At 44.7% G+C, this 21,458-nt stretch overlaps 2 protein-coding genes and 1 long non-coding RNA gene across 10 annotated transcripts in view; 1 reads left to right on the top strand and 2 right to left on the bottom strand.

The window, feature by feature from the left end:
* LOC310657931 overlaps positions 1-21,458 on the top strand; it is a 66,076-nt gene that overhangs the window by 28,899 nt on the left and 15,719 nt on the right. The window lies entirely within an intron of this gene.
* HYKK (hydroxylysine kinase) lies at positions 709-6,768 on the bottom strand. The gene is made up of 5 exons (XM_083399127.1): positions 6,492-6,768; positions 4,363-4,715; positions 3,578-3,720; positions 2,908-3,091; positions 709-1,586 (listed from the first exon to the last, which is right to left on the bottom strand). The coding sequence occupies exons 2-5, from the start codon at positions 4,706-4,708 to the stop codon at positions 1,126-1,128; spliced, it is 1,134 nt and encodes a 377-aa protein (XP_083255253.1). The 5' UTR covers positions 4,709-4,715; positions 6,492-6,768; the 3' UTR covers positions 709-1,125.
* The window catches only part of SH3TC1 (SH3 domain and tetratricopeptide repeats 1), a 120,497-nt gene continuing 108,560 nt past the window's right edge, over positions 9,522-21,458 (bottom strand). For 7 of the 8 annotated variants that reach the window (XM_083398959.1, XM_083398957.1, XM_083398958.1 and 4 more), the window contains 9 exons: positions 21,228-21,358; positions 20,471-20,512; positions 17,889-19,580; positions 16,601-16,781; positions 15,127-15,277; positions 13,824-13,946; positions 13,502-13,652; positions 11,333-11,529; positions 9,522-10,121 (listed from right to left, as the gene is read on the bottom strand). In XM_083398959.1, coding sequence (XP_083255085.1) covers positions 9,867-10,121; positions 11,333-11,529; positions 13,502-13,652; positions 13,824-13,946; positions 15,127-15,277; positions 16,601-16,781; positions 17,889-19,580; positions 20,471-20,512; positions 21,228-21,358 — 2,923 coding nt within the window. In that variant the 3' untranslated portion in view covers positions 9,522-9,866. The remainder of the gene's footprint in view (positions 10,122-11,332; positions 11,530-13,501; positions 13,653-13,823; positions 13,947-15,126; positions 15,278-16,600; positions 16,782-17,888; positions 19,581-20,470; positions 20,513-21,227; positions 21,359-21,458) is intronic. The other variant, XR_014501966.1, reaches the window with a different exon arrangement.

Raw genomic sequence — 21,458 nt, 5'->3', positions numbered from 1 at the left:
CAGAACTCCTGGGCGCCCTTCCTGGAAGTGGGGGCTGCCCAGCCCTTGGGGCAGAGTGCCAGGCAAGAACCTGCACCCACCGGGCAGCCTTGCGCCAGTCCCTGCCTCGCAGCCTAACCTCCCTCACAGGGTCATTGTGAGAATAAAACAGAGCAGCAGAGAAGTATGTGCACCACTTGGAGCTATTTGGCGAAAAAATGGGAAATGAATGTAATACTGTAATAATAATAATAATGCCACCATGTTTCAAACAACCCTTCACTGTACTCTAATCATATTAATAAATTGTTTTATCTTGTTTTAAATTGTTGTACTTGAGCTTTTTAATGGAAAGGCTGGTATAAATATTGTTGTAATTTATTTTTCTTATTGTTATTGACACACGGAGGATAGATAATTAATAATATATTTATTATATGCCACCCATCTGACTGGGTTGCCCCAGCTACTCTGGGCAGCTTGCAACAAATTAAAACACAGGAAGACATAAGAAACTTCCCTATACAGGGAAGGGAATTCGGGTGGGGATCACTACTCAGCTTCAATATTAATAATAATAATTTATTATTTCTACTCCACTGATCTGGTTGTGTTTCCCCAGCTGCTCTGCCCAGCAAATGGAAGCAAAGACCTTGGATCAGTCAGGAGCTCTCGGGGCTACAAAGTACTTTCAGATATTTGAAGGAAAGGTCCAGCAATAGAATAATAAAGCTTTCCCAAAAATATTTATTTAAAGTGATTTTCATCCCACTCTTCAGATGAAAATAGGCTTCCAAAGCAGCTTACAGCAATCAGTAAAAATCTGGTCCCTGCGTACAGGCTTACAATCAAGGGCACAAAAGGCAAGGGGGCTGTGGTGGGAGGAGGACAAAAGCAAACACAGGCATTAGTTTTTGTCAGACGTTCCAGAGACCTCTGTGTGTGGGCTCTGCCCAATGGAATAAATCTGAAATTCTTTGAAAAACTAGATTTTGGAAGCAGGATGAAATTACACAAAGGATAAATAAGTATTGGCATAATTCATTCAGGTAGCAGTATTCTAGATTCCCTGATCATAACATCTGGAACTTTAATCTGGGCAGAGCCCCATTTTAAAACTCGGCCCATAACCATGTAACCCAACATTTAGGAGGGCCCCTTTTTGGCATACGCTTCTGCTGTGTTAAACCAGATCATCTCCACAGCCTTTTGGCCCATCTCAAAGAGCAGCAGCAAGCGCTTCCATCCTGTCTTGGACGTGGTCATCAAGTACTCTTCGTTCTCGGGCTGCAGGAGGGTGGTGTGGGCAGCCATCACAAGAGACTGAGCAAACCTCCCACTCACTAGGACAAACAGGGCATCTCGCTCCTCCTCCGTCAGCGGGACGATGCTTTCATATCCCGCGAGAACGTGGCCTCCCACGCTGAGGGGATCCTGGCTTTCAATCATCATGTACATGATGAGTATCGCTACTTCAAACACGTAGCAGCCATAGCTCATGTCGCTAAAGTCCAAAATACCAGACACCCTGTACTGTGAGCATTTAGGGGAAGTAAAATCAGTATCTACTAGAATATTGTGGTCATTGAGATCTCCATGAATGATACCTGAAAGTGGAGAACGAAGAAAAACTGATATAATTCAGAATGCTGCAGTGTTGAATGCTTCTGTTCAGGACTCCAGCCACTCCATGTCGTTATCCTGCTTCCCCTCCCCAACTGTCAGGCCAATGAGGATGCTCAGTCCTCACTGGGATGTCTTTTGGGGCTGAGCTCCCCTTCCCCTTAGAACTGCCCCTCTAGATTACTCTTTGCACTTCCGTAACCCTTGGAGTTTCCCCAAGCCTGCCAATGCCTCCCACTTGTGCCTGGAACTATGGAACTCCCTCCCACAGGAGGCAGTGAATGGCTTTAAAAGAGGATTACACAAATTCATGGCCAAGAGGGCTGTGGGCAGCTGCTAGCCAGGATGGCCCTGTGCTCTGCCTCCACAGCTGCCGGCAAGTGCAGGAGGGGAGGCGACTGTTGCTGGGTTCAAATTCTGCTTGCAGACTTCCCACAATGGGCATCTGGCTGGCCACTGAGAAGAGGATGCTGGCCTGGATGGACCACTGGCCTGATCCAGCAGGGTCTTCCTATGTTGATGTTGTTTTGACTGGAAAAGTATTGGCCTGAACATTGGAAAGGGAGGGAGTGATCTGTTTAGAATAATATACGGTGTGCCCTGCCTTACAATGCAATTTGATGCATGGCTCTGCAGAAATCAGTTATCCAGAGTTCAGTGGTACTTTAAGGCTCACTATTTTAATCTAATTTGGGGCCTAATATACAACTGACCACTACTGTGTCACAGGGAAGTTAGAGCTCCCACATGCATGAAGCATCTCTCTCCCCACCCACCTCCCCTCAGGCACATAAAAAAACACTTAGCAAAATTAAAATCAAATAGTCAGAGGCACACCTAGGGACGGTGAAACCAGCCCCCACCAGGGGCACAAGCCATGCCCCTCCCTGATAAATTACCTATCAGACTATGGCATGCATGACCGATATGCGTGTGCAGACAATGCCGGTGTCGCAGAGAGATCAACTGCAAGAGGAGCTTCCCATCCTTCTTGCACCTTCTCGTAAAGTGGGCTTTTTCGGGGGGGGGGGTGCTGGTACAGGTCTGCCTCTGCAAATACCAACAACTACAGTGGAACCTCGGGTTGCAAACGTGATCTGTGCGGGAGGTACCTTCACAACCCGCAGCACTGCGACTGTGCATGACGCAATTCAGCGCTTCTGCGCATGCGCCGAAACCCGGAAGTAACCTGTTCCGGTACTTCTGGGTTCGGTGTTTCCATAACCCGAAAACGCGCAACTCGCAGCGATCGCAACCCGAAGTATGACTGTATATTACTGTGCATTTCTTTAAAAAGACACTTACAGGGCCGAAAGGAGTGTAGGTTTGGGACTATTTTACGCCTGAACTGATCAATGGCCCATTTCACTGCGTCCAGATATTCGCTCCGGCCCAGCTCATGAATGTATTGCTCCAGGAGAGGGACATTAGCCAGATTCCAGATGAAGCCACCTCGGTGGAGACTTCTCGCCAATGGATGCTGGAATTTCTTTGGGGTGGCGGGGGGATGGGGGGACGGACAGGAACACATTGTTTCAATTAAAAACAAAACAAAATCGCTGAGTGCATAAGGGCAGTGTTGCTGTGGTGCCTTCTATCTTCCCAGATCAGTGGCTGTCCAGAGTTTCAGGCAGGGGCCTTACCCCTTCCAACCTGGAAATGCTGGGGGGCACTGAACCCCAGACCTTCTGCATTTTCACTCTCCCCACACCCATGTGAGCATTTTCAGCTTTCTCCATTACCCAAACATTGAAGCCAAATATCTCACATTGCCTAATGGTTACAGATTGGCACCAGCAGATGCACATAAAAGCGATATAAAGTCAACAAAAAATGTTTAGCCCACCCAAATCCCCGGTTGACCCCCCCGGCACCCAAACTGCTGGCTTACTCCATGGCGTTGCTGGAAATTAAAACAGCAGCTAGTCTTAGTTGCGGGGCTCACCTAAAACTAAGGCATATTCCAAAATCTCACCTCTGTGAGCGTTTTGTCCATCCTGGCTGCCATCTGGCCAAGTTCATACAGAAGAGGAGGACTCGTGTGGATCGTGGCCACCGTTTTGCCTGGGAGGTAGCTCAACAGCCGCACTATATATGCTCTTTTGGCAGAGCCAGTATCTAAGAAGCCAAGAGATTTAATTTTATTCAGCAACATTCACATACAGAAGAGCTCTAAGTTGTTTACACAAAAGGATATCACAGCAATTAAAAAACTGACTTTAAAAACAGTAATAATAAAGTTATCAAAATATAAATAAGAGTTTCAAAAAACAAATGCAATACAATCACATTCCTATTTTCCAGGGACACTCCTGAGTTTACAGAAGCCACCCAGTTTCTGATTTGATCCTGGAATGTCCTGCTTTTTGTTACGACGTCCCTATTTTCATCGGAGAAATGTTGGCATTAAGAAAATAAGTAACTGTACAACTTTTAGAAGACATCTGAAGGCAGCCCTCTATAGGGAGATTTTATAACGTTTAATGTTTTATAATGTTTTCATACATGTTGGAAGCTTCTCAGAGCGGCTGGAGCAACCCAGCCAGATGGGCAAGGTATAAATAATAAAATTGTTGTTGTATAGGACACCCCTATTTTCCTCAGAGAAATGTTGGAGGGTATGGGATCAGAAGCAGGGAGACTGCAGCTGCCCTCCTGTTCTGCTTGTGAGCTGCTCAAAGGCAGCTGGTCTCCTGCTGGACTAGATGGGCTCTGGCACCAGCAGAATAGCAATGTTGGATGCATCTTCAACCCCCTCACCTACGGATTCCAGAAACATTATTCCACCCTCTTTCGTGGAATGAGGAGTTTGCACAGGAAAGCCCTCGCCATTCAGGAATATCATGACCTGGGTCTGCACCTCGATGAGTTCAGTGTTCTGGCTGTCTTCACAATTGATTATTTTGAGGACAAAATTCTGGGCGGTCTCTGCTTTCCCTTCGAGGGCAGCCGAGGAAGCACACACAGAGAAATTCTGATCATCATAGCTCGGCAACGGTTTGAGCTCCAAGACCGTTAATCCGAATATCTTTTGGACCAATTCAGTGGCTTGCTTCTTGCTGAATGCTGGCTTCTTAAGAGGCTGTTGCTTATTTTCAGCCGACATTGTGCATCTGTAAGAGGACAGTAATAACAATAATCAACAATGACAAAGAACAGAACATTCAGATTGAGTTTTGCAGGTAAGCTACTGTGCATGCAACGCCTTAAATCAGAATTCTGGATGTAGTCCTCTAGGAGTTTGTCAGCTGAATGACAAAAGTTGGCAGCAAACAAGAATTTTATTATTTTCTTCTCAGGGAGATCCTATTTTGATAACAGGTCCCACTTGAAAATTCTACTGCAAAACTCTCCAACAGAGACCCTTGGACTCTGTTAAACAAAGTGAGAAGCTTCCTAACCTTTGTACATTAAAAAAAACCTTACATGTAGCAACAGCAAGGTACAACAATCCTTCTTCACATTGCACATAACTTATGGAATTTGCAGCAATGGTGACTGGGGGTGGTGGAACAGACAAATTTATTTCAGGGCTTTAAAAGGTGGCTGGCGCTGTGGGTTAAACCACAGAGCCTAGGACTTGCCGATCAGAAGGTCAGTGGTTCGAATCCCCGCGATGGGGTGAGCTCCCATTGCTTGGTCCCTGCTCCTGCCAACCTAGCAGTTCAAAAGCATGTCAAAGTGCAAGTAGATAAATAACTGCTCTGGCGGGAAGGTAAATGGCGTTTCCGTGTGCTGCTCTGGTTCGCCAGAAGTGGCTTAGTCATGCTGGCCAGATGACACGGAAGCTGTACACTGGCTCCCTCGGCCAATAAAGCGAGATGAGCGCCACAATCCCAGAGTCGGCCACGACTGGACCTAACGGTCAGGGGTCGCTTTACCTTTAAAGTCCCACCACCAGATCAGGGATTCTCACCTCGGGGTGTGAAGTCATAGCGCTGTGTGAGCGGTGCCAAAATGACCTCTCCCCCGGGGCACAAGCCTGGGCTGTGTGCATGGAGGTCCTGGGCTGCCCAGATGAGAAGACCCCCCTCTTGGCCTCACGGATGGGGTCCAAAGGAAAGCAGAGCACCAGCTTGGATGCAGGTGTTGCTGGAAGGAGGCATACAGGAGACATCCAGCCGCCTTAGGGACTCGACTCCAGATTTGTGTAGCCTTTACTCCTTGGCCTTTTCTTCTCCTGAAGATGTCCCACAAGGCCACAGAGTTTGCCTTCTGCTAGGTGGACTCCCTTGAGCCCCATCTGCCCCTCGCTTTCCTCTACAGAAATTGCCTTCTTGATTGTTGGACCCACTCTGGGTCTCATCTGCTCAATCTGCCCAACTCTGTCTTTGCATGCATAGGAAGTCCCTGACTCACTGAGGATTTGAGACCAGTTGGAGGCCTTGATCAGATGGCCAGTCAAAGTCATTCCTGTGAATGTGGCCGTGGTTACCTGCCGACAGCTTCTAGGAACCACAGGTGCAGGGTGGGGTCCAAAAGGTGGACAAACTACCCCAGAAGGAGCACAACGTGTCCCCCACCAGAGGTACTACCCCATACACAACAGAGATCATTCACAAGCACAAATGAGTACAGTGGTACCTCGGGTTAAGTACTTAATTCGTTCCGGAGGTCCGTTCTTAACCTGAAGCACCACTTTAGCTAATGGGGCCTCCCGCTGCTGCTGGAGCACGATTTCTGTTCTCATCCTGAAGCAAAGTTCTTAACCCGATGTAATATTTCTGGGTTAGCGGAGTCTGTAACCTGAAGCGTCTGTAACCCGAGGTACCACTGTACTTGCTAGCACAAACAATCTGGCCTTGGTAACCCAATTCACACACGAAGCATGATCAAATTCACTGTGCTATTTCAATTCACAAGTATTTTCCCAGTGAAAGTTCTCTTACCAGGACAACCAGGAAGGCTTTCCTTCTTTCCTGCTTCTGTTTTTTAGGGCTGCACGCTGAACTGCCAGCTGAGAAAAGATGTCTCCAACCCAAGTTTTTGAGCGTGGCGCTTGTGCAAGCAGGCCAAGCCCAGCAGGAGGCGCTGGAGCTCCTCCCGGGAAAGGCTCTGCCGGCTTGAAAGGAGAAGATCTGCTGCGAAGGGGGCTGAGGCTTCGCTCCTGCGGAAGAGCTCTGCCCGGGGCTCCTTCCTGCGCCTCTCGGAGCACCAAATGCAAAGCTCTTTTTTTAACTGCCTGGGGAAGCTGAGAAGGAAGCTTCTGATTGGCTGCAAACAAGCAGCCTCCCCTCCCCCCCCATTCATTTCCCCTCTGCGTCTCCGCCCCCTCCGAAAGGGAAAGGAGGACCAGCTCACAAAGACGCGAAGATTTCAACTTGCGAAATTCTGTATTTTTCTCCCTTTTTTTGCAGGGGGTGGGGATTGTTGCTTAGCAACCTGCGTGAGGAGGTACCAGCAGTTGAACAGGAAAGATTTGCAGCTAATTAGCTGGCAAAACGCCACCAACCTGTTAGTATTTTTGGACTTCAGTTGTTCCTTCTGGACCTGCAAGGGCTCCAGTTTGTGCCACAGCTACAGACGCATTAAAACTTGCGGGTGGGATAGCTGGCAGCAAAAGTAACCGAGAGCCTTGTGGCATCTTCAGTACCATGAGGAGCACTAATTAATGATACTTACAACTTCCAAGCACTGTATAAATGTTACACATTATCCTTACATGGACCTGGAGAGCTAGATCCATCTTGCGAGTTCTCAGCACAGGTGGGCATTCAAATTGCTAGTAGTCAATTAACCACTATGTTGCCTCATTTTGTTTATTATGGTATATGCTTTTGTGGATCTCATCAGATTTCACAGAGTTTTAAGTAGATAGGCGTATGCAGGGTGGATAAAAATCAATGGTTGTTGTTTTTTTAAAAAAGAACCCCAAATCGGATTTTTTTTATTTAAATCAGATTTTTTTAAAAAAATCAGATTTTTAAAATTTTAATTGGATTTTTAAAATAAAATGCATTTGGAGGAAAAAAATCTTTCTACAGATAGTTTTCTATTGAAGTTACATTATAGTCCAAAGGCTATCAGGAAATAAGGAATTGTTTAAAGTTTTTCATGTGTGCTAAAACTCAGTCTAAGATTTTGGATATATATATTTTTTAAATTAACCACATCAGTTAACAAACATGGATACATATGCTATAATGTTATTGTTTTAGTTAAATAAATTGTTTAAATTGTTTAAATTAAGGAAATGATTATTTTTCTCCTTCCAATAAAGTACAGCAGAAAAGTTGTCCAAATATAAACAGTTAAATTTCACAATAATTTCATAATTACCGTATCTGTCTATGTATTTCTAATAGTATAACCAAATCAGTAATTTTTGATATAATGGTAAAAACTATTGTGAAAATTTATTATTCTAAAAATGAAACCCTATCTGGTTGTCAATATTAAGATGATACCAGCAAGAATGAGTCTTTCTGTAAAAAACTAGTGATTTAAATTGATTTGATTTAAATCAAATCCACCCTGCCAGCTCACCCCCAAATGCTGCAGATTTTCCTTGAGGAATTAGATGTTGGGTGTGTTGCAGCTGAAGTTGCTACTGTCTTGACCCAGTGGGGCTTCTGAGTAGACCTGCTAAGTATTTATTAAAGGGGCGACTGTATTCAGATTGCAAGGTAAGTAAAGCAAAGCGCCTCACTGACCGAGGAATGGCTGTGAGGTAAACCCAACTCGTGGCTGGCCAATCCCCCTTTTCAAGGCGGTCCAGAGAGCCCGCTGGCATCCTCCAATGCCGCTCTGGCCGGCAGCCGTGGTTGGGAGTGGTGGGCGAGTGCGGGAGCGAGGCCCGTAGGACGGCAGCATTCCCCTTGGTGTGGCGGGCCTTGCTGCTTCGTCCCCGCCTTGAGGATGGGAGAAGGGAGCTGGGTAAGCACCTTGGCCTGGCACTCCGCACATGCTGTACGCCGGCTCCCTCGGCCAATAAAGCGAGATGAGCACCGCAACCCCAGAGTCGGTCACGACTGGACCTAATGGTCAGGGGCCCCTTTACTTTTAAACTTAAATCATATTACATTATAAGTGTTATAATCCCGCTAGCATTTTTAGATATCTACAGTGGTCTTTAAGATACTCTCTAATTTTTCCCACTCTTGTGTGTGCTTCTTTGTCATCTATCATGTAGAGTGTGCAGTTTGTGCAATTTAATCTGCCCAAATCTTTGTGCCACAGCTCTCCTCTACTACTGCCAACAGAATCTTGTTCTGTGTACTCAGGCTTCCTAGCCACATGGAACCTTGTTCTTGCACTGGCACCTACGATAGGTTATTTTGAGTTCCTACTCCTGCAAACACACACACACACACACTATTGCCCTGATTTTCTTTCTTCTTTATGACACACAGCTGCATTTCGTGGAAGATGGACTGGTTATTTGAAGCGGCTCTTCCTAAACCCAGTTTTATCAAGCGTATTTAACACATTTAATGTTATGCGCAAACTTCTTTTTGCTCTTGCATTCAACAGCCTGTCTTAAAGACACAGAGCGCCCTCTCGCGGGCAGAGAAATTATAAACCTTTTTAGATAGATGTGTACAACTCTGTGTACATACTTGGGCTGGCTTGGGGAGAGCGGGGCTCTGCATTGCACACTGCAGCTGCCTCCCAACTGGTATTCTTTGGTAACAAACAAACAAGCAAACGGTGGTGGCACTTCCTCTCTGGGCAGTGGAGAGAGCCACTGCACCAGCTCAAAATTTGCCTTGCTCCTTCGCTTACTCCTTCATTATTCTGTCATTTTACATTTGTCTCATGTCAACTTGTCTTCAGCTCACACAGCAGACACTGGCTCAGGTATAGGTGGGAATGGGATATATTACAACTTTTTATTCCTGAGCCCCATTTGGAAACAAATATTTCACAACCACATCCCAGAACATTCATAGTAATTAATCACAGATGGAGTTTAAGGATTAGTCAGCCAGTATATTTATTATTTCAGTTAATCGTATTTTAAGATTCCTCTGTTTCCAACAGTGAGTATGTGAACAATTCGGTCCAAAATCTGCTTGTAAGATGGATTGTTGCCCAAGCTCTCCAGTAACCATTTGCTCTCGTTTCACTGGAGCCCATACAGCTGCTCATTTGGGGACAGAAGACACATTTGCAAGCACATTTCTGTATGCAAGAGCAGGAGCTAAAGTACCGGCATTCAGGTCAGGAGCCCTATGCACCGTGTACCATTTCACAGGCAATGTTACAATTTGCTAAGAGAGAATCCAAATCTCCTCAGCACAAAGTCCCCTCATGCCACGTCCTCACTTGGCATTTTTCAGCGGTTCCCTTGATGCCCTCAGACGTTGATCGGGGGCTAGATTTATTCTGCGAATATTAAGCTCTGTGGCGAAGGCTCTTGCCTTTTGGTAGAAGTAGAGAGACTTCTCTCGGTCCACCAGGAAGTTGTGGTAAATTATCGCAAGTCTTGTGTAAATCTTCAGCTGAGCCTTTTTGTTGCCCAAGTCCATGGCAGCTGCAAGGGCCAAGTTATAGTATCCGGCAGCATCAAAAGGGTCCTGAAACAGTGCAGCAAGATATGAGCCACAGTGGAATTTCATACGGACAACAGTTTACAAATATTCTAAATAATACCTAAGAATAACCATCACACCTTGCAGGCAGCAAAATTGTTACTTGTTGTGAAGTGTGACAATTATTTTTGCCATTTATAACTCTAGTCACTCCAATTCATAGAGGGTGAGTTGTTGTGCCTATTTTTGTTTTGCTTTATGGCCTCATCATCCAAGTAGCAGCCTGTACTTTATCTCACTAAATTTGGATTTTCTCCAATAAAGGAAGCAATATAGTATTTTTCTAAAGGTTCTCCAGAACAGGTAAACAAATACCCAGGTTCATGCCCACAATGGACCTCAGAATCAAAATAGATTTTGGAGCCATAAAAATGACTACATTCATGTGGCCACAAAGGCCCATGAACGTGCACAGCTGCAACCATGCACACACTGATGCCCTAGGGGACACAAAGACTTTCAGACACTTTAAATTTCATGCCTCTCCCTGTTATATTTCCTGCTGTATTTAGTGACAAGGCGGTATCTGACTAAGTCATGCTTGGTGTTGAATCTGATCTGCTCCATAAAATTATGGAACAGCTCAGAAACTCAACATTATGAATACATTGTCTTTTATCTTAAGCAAAACCCAGCAATATGACTAAAACCAAGGCCACCCCACTCTCCTCTCTCATCTCCTTATTCATCATCTTTGAGAGCAAGACAGCACCCCAATCCTCAACAACCGAAAAAAAGTGGCTACAAGCAAAATCCCCAAACTGCTTGTTTCCCTTTTTAAAATGGGTTTCTGCAAATTTGAACTTGGGGCAGAACATCATTGGACTGAAAGGTACAACTTGCCCACTTTGTTCCAGAAGCTTCCTCATGGGACTCAATCAATATTCCCAAGGTCTTGGAAAAAAGTGACAAATGTTTGGAAGACAGAAACAGAAGCCAGTGGTGGGAGCATACACTAACCTTTCGCCCACCAATCATCTGAACAGGGAATTAAAGAGTCCAATTCATTTCACACCAGCAAGCAAACTGACAAACCATTCCTAAGGCAGCACCTCGTAAGACATTTTTGACTTGGAATACTGGAATCCAACCCACCTAGTCATGGCAAGGCTGTATAATCTTGGTCCTGTTACTTAATCCAGAGCATGCAAAAATATTTTCCATATTCATATATCAATGCCATCCAAGTGTCTCACCTTTAAGTCATAGAATATAATGTCTCCTAGAACAAGGTACACTTTTACATAGTATAGGGCTTCCTCATCAAACTCAAGAGGTGAGGGGCAGAGAGACAAGGCTTTTAAGAAGAAGTGCTCAGTGAGTTCAACTTGACCTAGATGATGGTAGATAACAGCCAGCCGGTGATAGGCTATCCTTTCATTTAACAGATTCCCTAATGAGGTAAGCAAAAGAATCAGTACAGTGTGGAAATCGAAAGATGAGTTAAAACAAACAAGCACAGCACTGTATGCATCTATGAATGACTTGGGTCAGATTCACACATACATGCTCCACATGTGCATGTGTGAAGGGGCCATTACAGGCAGAACTTAAATATCGTATTAACACACAAGTTTTTCAGTGGACTGGCATTCAAACACCCAGGGTCAAACTGTGGCCTGTTGATCCCTTCTCTGTCATCTTCATAAAAGAGTGTTTTGAGTCTTAGATGAGAAGAGGCTGGTTAACTATTTTCCTGCTAACCATTTTCAGCTTTCCCCAGCCACCTATACATTCATCTGTTTCCCCTTGCAGGGTTCAAAGTCTGCATTTGTGAAGTCATCTGTTTGCCCCCTTTTGGGTGCATTTAGGACAGAAGAAGGGAGTCTTTTTAATCTGTCCAGCTGTGCACACTAAGATGCACTGATATCACATATAGGCATGTGTTCCTCGTACACCTTAAAGTTCCCCTTTCACTACTAGTTTGATTAAAAGACACAGGTAATCATCCCAAGATGGAAACTGCTACTGGGAATCAAAAGAGAAGGTCATTCTCGCTCCCTGGGCTAATTCCACTTGCTACATGAAGCCCCTTTGAAATGAGGCAAGCAATATCTTTATAAATACAGCAACAGCCTGAGACGGCCCCAAAACAAGGATTGGGAACCTGAAGTTTGGAGGCCAAATGATGCCTCCCAACTCTCCCCAGGCCAGACCCCTCACTGGCCCTGCCTATGGGCGTTCCCATTCCTGTCTGCAACGTGTCCTTGGATTCTGTTAATGTGTCTTGCTTGGCTAGATGGAGACAGGCATGTGTGTATAGACGGCTCTGAATGTGCAGCCAGCTCCATTCCAGCCATTAAAAGGGCAAGAGTCACATCCATAGGAACCAACGGGGCCGGGGTCCCTTGGGCCCCTCCAATAATTTTATTCTGGGGGGACAGGCCCCTCAATATTCTCTCCCCCACCCACTTTCCTGCTCCCTTGCTCCTTGCACGGAGCAGCCCAGCTGAACTGCATATTCTGTTATAGGGTAGTCCACAAACACTGGAGCTAAAGATTAATATCCAGCTATGCAAAACTGGGTAAACACTAAATTAAAAGCACAAGGTCACTTGAGGACTGCTCAGTTTTCCTTGTAGACCTCAAGTTCTTTAACCCTGTTGTAGCAAGAGGAGGAACATCTGTTCTAGTGTAAAGGAATAAAGATAGCACACAGATTGTGTTCACATCATGGGACATAGAAACCTTTCAGAGAAATATAAGGGCTGGTTTAGACATGCAGGAAACAAAGTGATGAATATGCAACCTCGTTTATTGATTTGCGTGTTTTGAATTTAATATATTCCAACTTTCATATGCTGAGTCCCATGGACTGCAAAAATATCAAGCCTCTCCATCCTTAAGGAAATCAGCCCTGAGTGCTCACTGGAAGGACAGATCCTGAAGCTGAGGCTCCAAGACTTTGGCCACCTCATGAGAAGAGAAGACTCCCTGGAAAAGACCCTGATGTTGGGAAAGATGGAGATGTTGGGAAAGATGGACAGTGTTCTCGAGGCTGCTAACGTGAGTTTGACCAAACTTCAGGAGGCAGTGGAAGACAGGAGTGCCTGGCGTGCTCTGGTCCATGCGGACACGACTAAACAACAACAAATATTCCAACTGACCTATTGTACCGTATTTTTCGCCCTATAGGACACACTTTTCCCCCTCTAAAAAAGAAGGGGAAAGGCGCACCAACCCCTCTCGCTCTCCAGGCTTCAGGAAGCTATCCGCAAGCCTTGCAAGCCCGGCGGGAGTTGCTGCTGGGCTCGCAAGGCTTGCGTGCAGCAGCCTGCAGCCTGAAGCATGGGGCGCCCTGTGCTTCGAGCAGATGTCCGCAAGCCTTGCGAGCCCGGCGGGAGTTTTCCATATATTCTCCTTACCTAAATTGACACTGAGCATTAATGCTGTTTGTGCATACCCCAGACATTCATCGTACACCTTTAGAGTTAACAGCAATCCCACCAGTTTGTTGAAGAGTCGGAGCTCAGCGTTGCTGTTCTTCATCTTAATAGCAAGTGGTAGAGCCTTGTCCTAAAAAGAGTACAAAAAACACACCAAAAACTGTTTTAAGAGTTATTGGAAAATGTGTTTTCACAAAGATCACCACACAGCATTATCTCATATGGGCCACAACTGCAGCCTCATCCCTCTGACCAGGAGCAGACAGCGCGGAGTTAGAAAGATTGAGAACAGAAAACCAACCCTGTAGAAAGGCACTGCTTTTTCCTTTTCCCATTCTCCATTAAAAAATATGTCTCCTGAAGCTTCAAACAATTCCATTTGCAAATTAGGATCATCAGTACACAGAGCAGCATTTTGGGCAACCTAGAGAGAGGAGGGAGGAGAGAGAGATTTCATAATTTTGGACCTCTAAAGCAACAATAGTGACTGTTTCAAGCAGAAGCACTACATTGGGTAGAGAGCATCAGCCCAGCCAGAATGGTCTGTAGCCAGGACCGATGGCAGCTGCATCAGGCAGGTGTCGCACTGGCTACTCCTGTAGTACATAATTCCACAAGTATTTCAATACAGCCTTTCTTTTGTGACGTATCATGAACAGGCTATAAAGCAGGAGCAGTCGCTGTGGTGGGACAGTGCCCAACAGCGGCATCACTGCTGTTTGCCTGGATGGGGTCAGGGCAGAGCAGTATGAGCCCCGGATTGGGTCTGGTGCACCCATACAGGCCTAACCTTGCTGCCATCCTGCCCTGGCTTGCCCAAGTAAGTGGCAGCAATGCCAGGATCCAAGGCACCACCCGGCCACACCAGCTGCTCCTGCTCTAACAAATTGGAGGTGATGCCAGTAACTCTTGTCTTGTCCATAGTTCTGCTCATCGCATGCCTAGGAAACACGGGTCCAAGCAGTTCTGCCAATGTCCTGCCGTTTTACTCCAGGAAACACACTCTAAATTGGAACAAGCGTCAATCTGGATAAAACCCAAGTGACATTTGCTCCAATTCAGTGGCAACATCAGGTTTCCCCGAGGGAAAGTGGCAGTGCAAGAGAAAGTGTGGATGAGCCCCTTGTCCCTGAGGCCCACCCGAACGCCAGAGCCCCTTCCAAAACTTCAATTTCCTGTATTCTGTTATCCAGTACTTTTACAGGTGATCTCACAGAACTTGCCTCTTGTTCATGGGAGGATGCGAAGATACCTTTTAAAACAGCTGCACATCCACCCACTTGGACTAAGGCTCAAACATACATAGCATTTCAAAAGCTTGCAAATATCTCAGTATGACGATGTCTCTTTGCAGATCACTCATGCCCCATGTATGTGGCATCACTTCTTTTCTCCCTTTGCTTTCTAATCAGATTAACATGTTCCTAATGTATATGCTCCAGATTGAGTTAGACAGTTGTTCTATCACTGAGGTAAAATAACAGAAGACACAGATGACATTAAAGTGTATTTTTAACCTATACAATCTCTTCTTAACCCAGCTATCCTTGCATCCTCCTTGCCTCCCATCACAGCTTCAATTCCCAAGGCATCATTCATCTTACCTGGATATAAACATCTACAAGCTCGTTCTGCCTCAATTTGTAATATATCTTTCCTGCCTGAAGCCAAGCCTGTGCCTCTCTCTCTTTTGCTTGAAGATCAATGAATATCCCAAGGCTTCTTTTAGTGTACTCCAGGGCAGATCTGTATGCCCTAAAAGAAATCACTCAGAGTAAGGAAAGGAAACACCTGCCCCCACTAACACGGTTTGCCACTTTGTTTTCAAGGAAGCTTCTTCCAGCTACCACATACTATTGTTGTCAAAGTCACCACGGACCATCATAATATATCCATTGGTTGCTTTAATACTGTCGGTTCGTGGTGCAAATAAAACAAAAACACCTTTCAACTAATAATTTACTTGAAGCTTAAGATGAAATATCAGGTGGCTATTTATCAATCATTAGGCTAGGACAGTGGCGGCTGTGTGTGTGTGTGTGCGCGCCATTTTCTCTTCCAAAGCATCCTGGGCCAGCCCTGAGGATGGCTGTGTGCATGGAGGGAAGGCTAACCAACTGCGCAAGTTTCCCTAATGACTTCCTGTCCGTAGTGGTCAAGCCATCCACCAGGAGCAGGGATGAATGGGGCTTGTCCTTGTGGCAATGTTGTGTCTGAGTGCATGTGGTCCCCCACATGGCAGCCATTCACTTATTTAAGAGACAGACTGCAGGCCTAAACATGCTCCCTACCCTGATTATTCTATTTTCTGGCATGAGAAACAGGATTTGCTTCTTATCAATGGCATACCATTTCCCAAAACAGAATAACAGAAAGAAATGGCGCTTGCTACACAAGTCATGGAAGTTGTAGTTCAGCAACACCTGGCATACTGGGAGTCAGCAATTGTTTTCTGACTCCAGTTTCTATCCAAGCTAGATTCAGGCACCTGTAGCGCTTGCCTCTCCTTTGAGTCTGACTTAACAGGGCACTGAAGTTCTTTTCCAATTGTGGCCCGCCATCTTTAGTTGCTGCCTCTCTGCACCTCAGTGCTGCTGCAGCTAAGAGCATCAAAATAATATGAAATAAAATGGGTAAGATACAAAAAACTAAGAGACAAAAAATAAAACATCCAAGCACTCTGTGCAACAGCTTTACAGGACTAACAGATAGTCTGTTGCAGCTGTTACATATCCACTTGAGAAAGAGGCTGCACAAGCTCTAGGGCAGATCCACCTGCTGACCTCCAGATTTTTGGAATTGCAACTCCTTTTAGCCCCTGCTAATTGTAGTCCAAAAACTGTTGTAGTCCAAAAGCTCTGGACAGTACCAGGCTGGTGAAGGCTGTTCTAGGCCAACCAGAAGCTCTTTGCATTAGTTTCAGTTTTCTTGCATCAAGCTCTAGCACGAGGTGTATGGAAGGTGGCTTTTGCATGCAGAAGGGCACCTTTGGGTCTGGCTCATTGACATAAAACTAGCAATGTAACTAAAAAGCTTTCAGTTTGAGACAAATCAGCTTCCCCAACTGCCTCTTCTTACCTTTCTGTGCCTAAAGATAGATACAGCTGACTGATCGTTTCCAATATCTGTCCCTCCGTGACTTTGTCAGATATTTTCCTAACTAAGGCGAGTTGATACTCATTGTAGACGAGACACAGAGCTTCATCTGGAAGAACCGTACTGTAGAACTGACACAGATGCTGAACAGCCTGGAGCTGCCCTATTAAGAAAAGGGAACAAATGATTTAATGGAACATGCTGGTTCCAAGGGACCACGCTGCTTTTGTAAGGCCGCTGCACAGAGATATGGCTTGGATTGCCCATGACTTCCTGAAGGCTCAGAGTAATTTCTAATAGGCTGAACTCATGCTTCATGCAAAAGAACTCCCTGGCTTATTGAGAGCGATGAATTAGACAAATAAAAAACTGCTGCATTTTTTATCCCCTGATCTATAATTACTTTCATTCTAAGAATCTTGACCATCCAGCTGAAGTGGCCAAGACATACATGGGCAGGCTGTCATTCTGTCACCCCAAAGGGAATTGTACAGAAAAAAATGGCCGCTTCCAGTGTTTATGGCAACAAACAAAACACACACAACACACACCTGCCCCACTCAAGGCTGTGGGTGGCTAGATAACCAAATTGTTAAAAAGGAAATACATTTTTTTACCAGATGGAGGCAGTGCTGCAGCCCTCACATACCTTGTAAAGCAGTGATGGCCAAACTAGGCCCTCCAGCTGTTTTGGGACTACAACTCCCATCACCCCTAGCTAACAGGACCAGTGGTCAGGGATGATGGGAATTGTAGTCCCAAAACAGCTGGAGGTCCAAGTTTGGCCATCACTGTCGTAAAGAGATCAACAGGACTGCAGATTCTGAAAAGGACTCATGATCTGTTCCAGGTCACAATGCACCTTGATTGGACCAGGTGTTGGCTTAGGAATCCCAACTTCTGAAGGTTTTTCCCCCATCCCTAATTAGGGGTTTGATAGAAAGTGGCGGTTTTTATCACCTCACCCTGGTATTTACATCCATTGCTGGTTCCAGCTCATTTTAACAAATGAAGAATTTGGAGGTAGCAATCTCTGTCCTGAGAAGCTTTTTCTAGTAGGATGAGGGACGGGGCACAGGGAAGTCCATTGATGATTATGACAAAGAATGAACAAGCTAATTCAAACGTAGCAAATGAATTTACAAAGGAAATAAGGGAACCAACTTTTCTGATATTTCCCTGTGCAGAGATAACTTCTCATCTTAGCATCTGCAACGGTGGCCCTGAAATACAAGTTACCCCAGTTTTGAAAGCAAGATAATATACGTACCTTCCAAATGGTTTGCTTCCATTGCTACCAAAAATGCCCATTCAAAACAACATCTCCCTTTATCTTTATAAATTCCACTGGCATAGTAGCATCCCAGCCTGAGAAGGATGTAGATAAAATCTCTGCCACACTCAACACTTGGCAGTTCAGAAAACAGTGTTACTGCTTTAATTAAGAAATGCTCTCCAAGACTTCTGGCAGCTGAATGCAGACAAAGAATCCCAAGGTTGGCCAAAGCCACAGCCTGATTATGTACTATTCCCATCTCTCTTGAAATGCTCAGGGCTTTATAGTAGCTTTCAGCTGCCTGCTTCGTATCGTTCATTCTCTTTAAAACAATGGCAATCATGTTATAAACAATACCTAACTGCTGATGACTGCTCTGTGTAGACTCTACTACAGCATTTAAAATGTCCAGAGCCACTGTGTTTTGTTGGTGGAGAATATACAGCCAACTGAGGAAGACTAAATGACCAATAAGTTCTTCACTGCTTGAATGTGCATTTGTATCTAGTGCCTTCTCCATGTAGTCGATTGCTTTTCCATACTGTTTGTGGTGGCTATATAGTAGAGATAGATAGCAACAAACCATGCTGCACAACTTTGGGTGTTCTTTGCTGGTCTCTAGCACGTGGAGTACTTGTCTGAGATAATATGCAGTCTGGGAGGGATGTCTTTGTCCCACAGTTTTCAAACAATGGACTTTGGGAGCATTTTTAAATACTAAGTCAATGCTTCTGAATAGCTCCAACAAAGTACATGAGCTGCAAGAAGAGGCGACCTTAACACAGCTTAGCACAAGGTGGGGCAAACACTTCTCACTGTAGAGTGGACCTAGCTTAAAATAGCAATCAACTGACAATGAGCCATTTTGTAAACCCAAGGCATTACTCAGAAGCTGCAGCCTTTCTAGGAATGGCAGGGCTTCTTCGCCCTGGCGAAAGTTCAGATAGTGCTTTGCTAGCAGGAAGCATGCTCTAGCTTCTGCATACTTGCTTTGACTCAGCACTGCCCTTTTTAAAGCATACTTCAGAATATCTGATTCCATTCTGGTGCTGCTGATATAGCTGGGAATTCCCATAAGCAAAGAAGCAACCTTTTCAAAAAAGCAAGCACATTTTTCCTTGTTCTTTTGTTTCAGGTAGATACCAGTTAGATTTGTATAAAGAGAAGCTACAAGGAAGAGGTCACTAAAATCTCCCTGTGTTGTTGCCAAAGCTTCTTCAAAATAAACCCGAGCTTGAGAAAGCTTGAACTTCCGGACACTCATTCTCCCCAGGAGATAGCAGAGTCGCGCCAAAGCCCTTGGCAGACTTGCTCGTTTGGCTGCTTCCCTTGCCAGTACAAAATAATCAACCAGATCTTCCTCGCTTGCATAGCCATGGAATAGGGTGCTAAGAAAGGAAAATGAGAGGTCATATATGCTTTTGAAACTGCTCTCATATCCTTTGCAGTTCAGAAACAACAGTAAGGAATCAAGGATTTCTGGCCCAGAAACTCCATCAGCTGGGCCTATGCAGAAGTGTGGATCCTGGGATTCAGAAGGCATCTCCTCATCTGAAGCAGAGACTGGCCTTTTCTGATCCTTGACCTCTTCCCGGTGCAACTGTAAGCTTCTCGCTTTCATCAGGGAATGCACCATATTGTCTTTCATTGTGCCAGAATGCTTGTTAAGGAAGGAATGTGACATCTCTGAAATACAAAAGACAGGGAATCACAGGAAGTAAGGGAAACATAAGTCATAAGAACTCATTGTGATAAATGCCCAGGTCTAATTACCAGGTCAGAAGTCAGTTTATGAACCATGTATGAGAGAGAGGGGCTTCCATAGGCAAAGCAGAGCAAGGCTACATGTGGGCCTGAGGTACTACCTACCTACATACATACATACATACATACATGTATATATTTCACAAGCAACATCCGATAACATTCTCAGAGCACTTACAGAAGACCTGCTTATGGGACATTTATCCTGATTTGTCTGCAGAGAGATTAGACAATGTTTGCTCTTTAATGAGCATTCATTCTGATTTGTTTGTGGGGAGACTAGAGGGTGTTGCATACAAGCAAGTGCAAACGTCTCAAACGTCACATTGCATTTCTCTGTCACTTTCTTTTTTGCAAGAAGTCTGATATTTTGGGAAAGTGGCTTGTTGTGTAAGACACTGCAATGAACTGCAATGGCACAACCTGGAATTTGCCAGTATGGAACTGAATCCCACCTGAAAATAGCAACAGAAATAATAAGATCAGGTCTGGTCCAAAGCAGCCAGCAGCTGCTCAACGAACGGCAAAATCTGCTTTTCAGAGGAAAACGTAAACTGCATTACATTGTTGACATACATTGATCTCATTGCACAAGAAGAAATATCAAGAACTACAAGAAAAAAATTGGACCAAACTAGGGAAGACAGAGGAAAGAGCGGGGCAGGATTTCAATCAGGGAAAGGGCACCAGGAAAGGATTGAACTGCTTCCTGCAGGGCCTTTTCCACAGTCCAATGCAGCTGTTTGCACTTTGAAGAGGTTGGGGTGCGGGGAGATGCCCATATTGATAATCCCTCTGCTTTGCCCTTTTACCTCGCTCGGTAGATTTCTCCAATTCAAAATCTTCCTGGCCATCTGATAATAGAAGGAAAAACATTTAAGCCACTCCATCGCTGTAGGTATTGCAGAGAATGGAACTACACAAAATATGCAATGTGAACACAATCCTTTTCATTAAATCCACCTGGTCATTTTCCTGTGTATTAAGCACAACCCTGGATCACAATAGCCCTATTGCATATATTTTGTAAATAAGAATCTGAAATTTCACAGAATGAAGCCAGTAGAAATTGTAATTCATTTGTGGTGTGCTGAAGGAACAGGAGCAAGGCAGAATATGAATTCTGAACAACTTGCTCATGATTTCAAGTCTTAACAGCTGCTGTAATGAAAATGAAAACATTGGATTCTGCATGTTGTTTGATGTGATATTTTTGCAAAAAGAAGCCACTAGGAAGGCTGAAAGGTCAAAGCCAGGAGACAGCAGTTTTTATATTTAATGAGGATTTTATCCTTATTGTATATTAATTGGCATATGGATGGTTATTGTCTTTATACTTGGATGTTTTGCAGAAAATAATTTTTTGGGGTTAACTGTAATAGACTTTAGCTTTCTCCAGAATAACTCAAGTTATTGAATCTGAAAGTTGATACAGTTAAGTTATTCTGAGCTCAATGAGACTTAAACAATATTACTGGATATTCCACAATGGCATTTTATTGGATATTCCACAGCACAAAATGAAAGGTGTGGACATGCAGATAAGAACACAACACTGGAGTTGCTTACCTAATTGATATAAATTGCAAATGTTATAATGTGATGTTTGTGCCAAGAGATTCACCACATTTTCTTCCAAAAGGGCATTTTCTTCTGCAGAAATAGAATGTTCCTCTTCAAAGAAAGCCAGGAATGGTGGTCTGAAGGAAGCACACGATACAGAGGAGTTAGGACAGAGGTAGGCAACCTAAGGCCCAGGGGCCACAAGCGGCCCACAGGGGTCGTTTAAGCCGCTCCTGA

Source organism: Podarcis tiliguerta (genome assembly GCF_965153285.1).
Source record: "Podarcis tiliguerta genome assembly, chromosome: 9".
NCBI lineage: Eukaryota > Metazoa > Chordata > Lepidosauria > Squamata > Lacertidae > Podarcis > Podarcis tiliguerta.
This window is presented reverse-complemented; position numbering and strand designations above follow the sequence as displayed.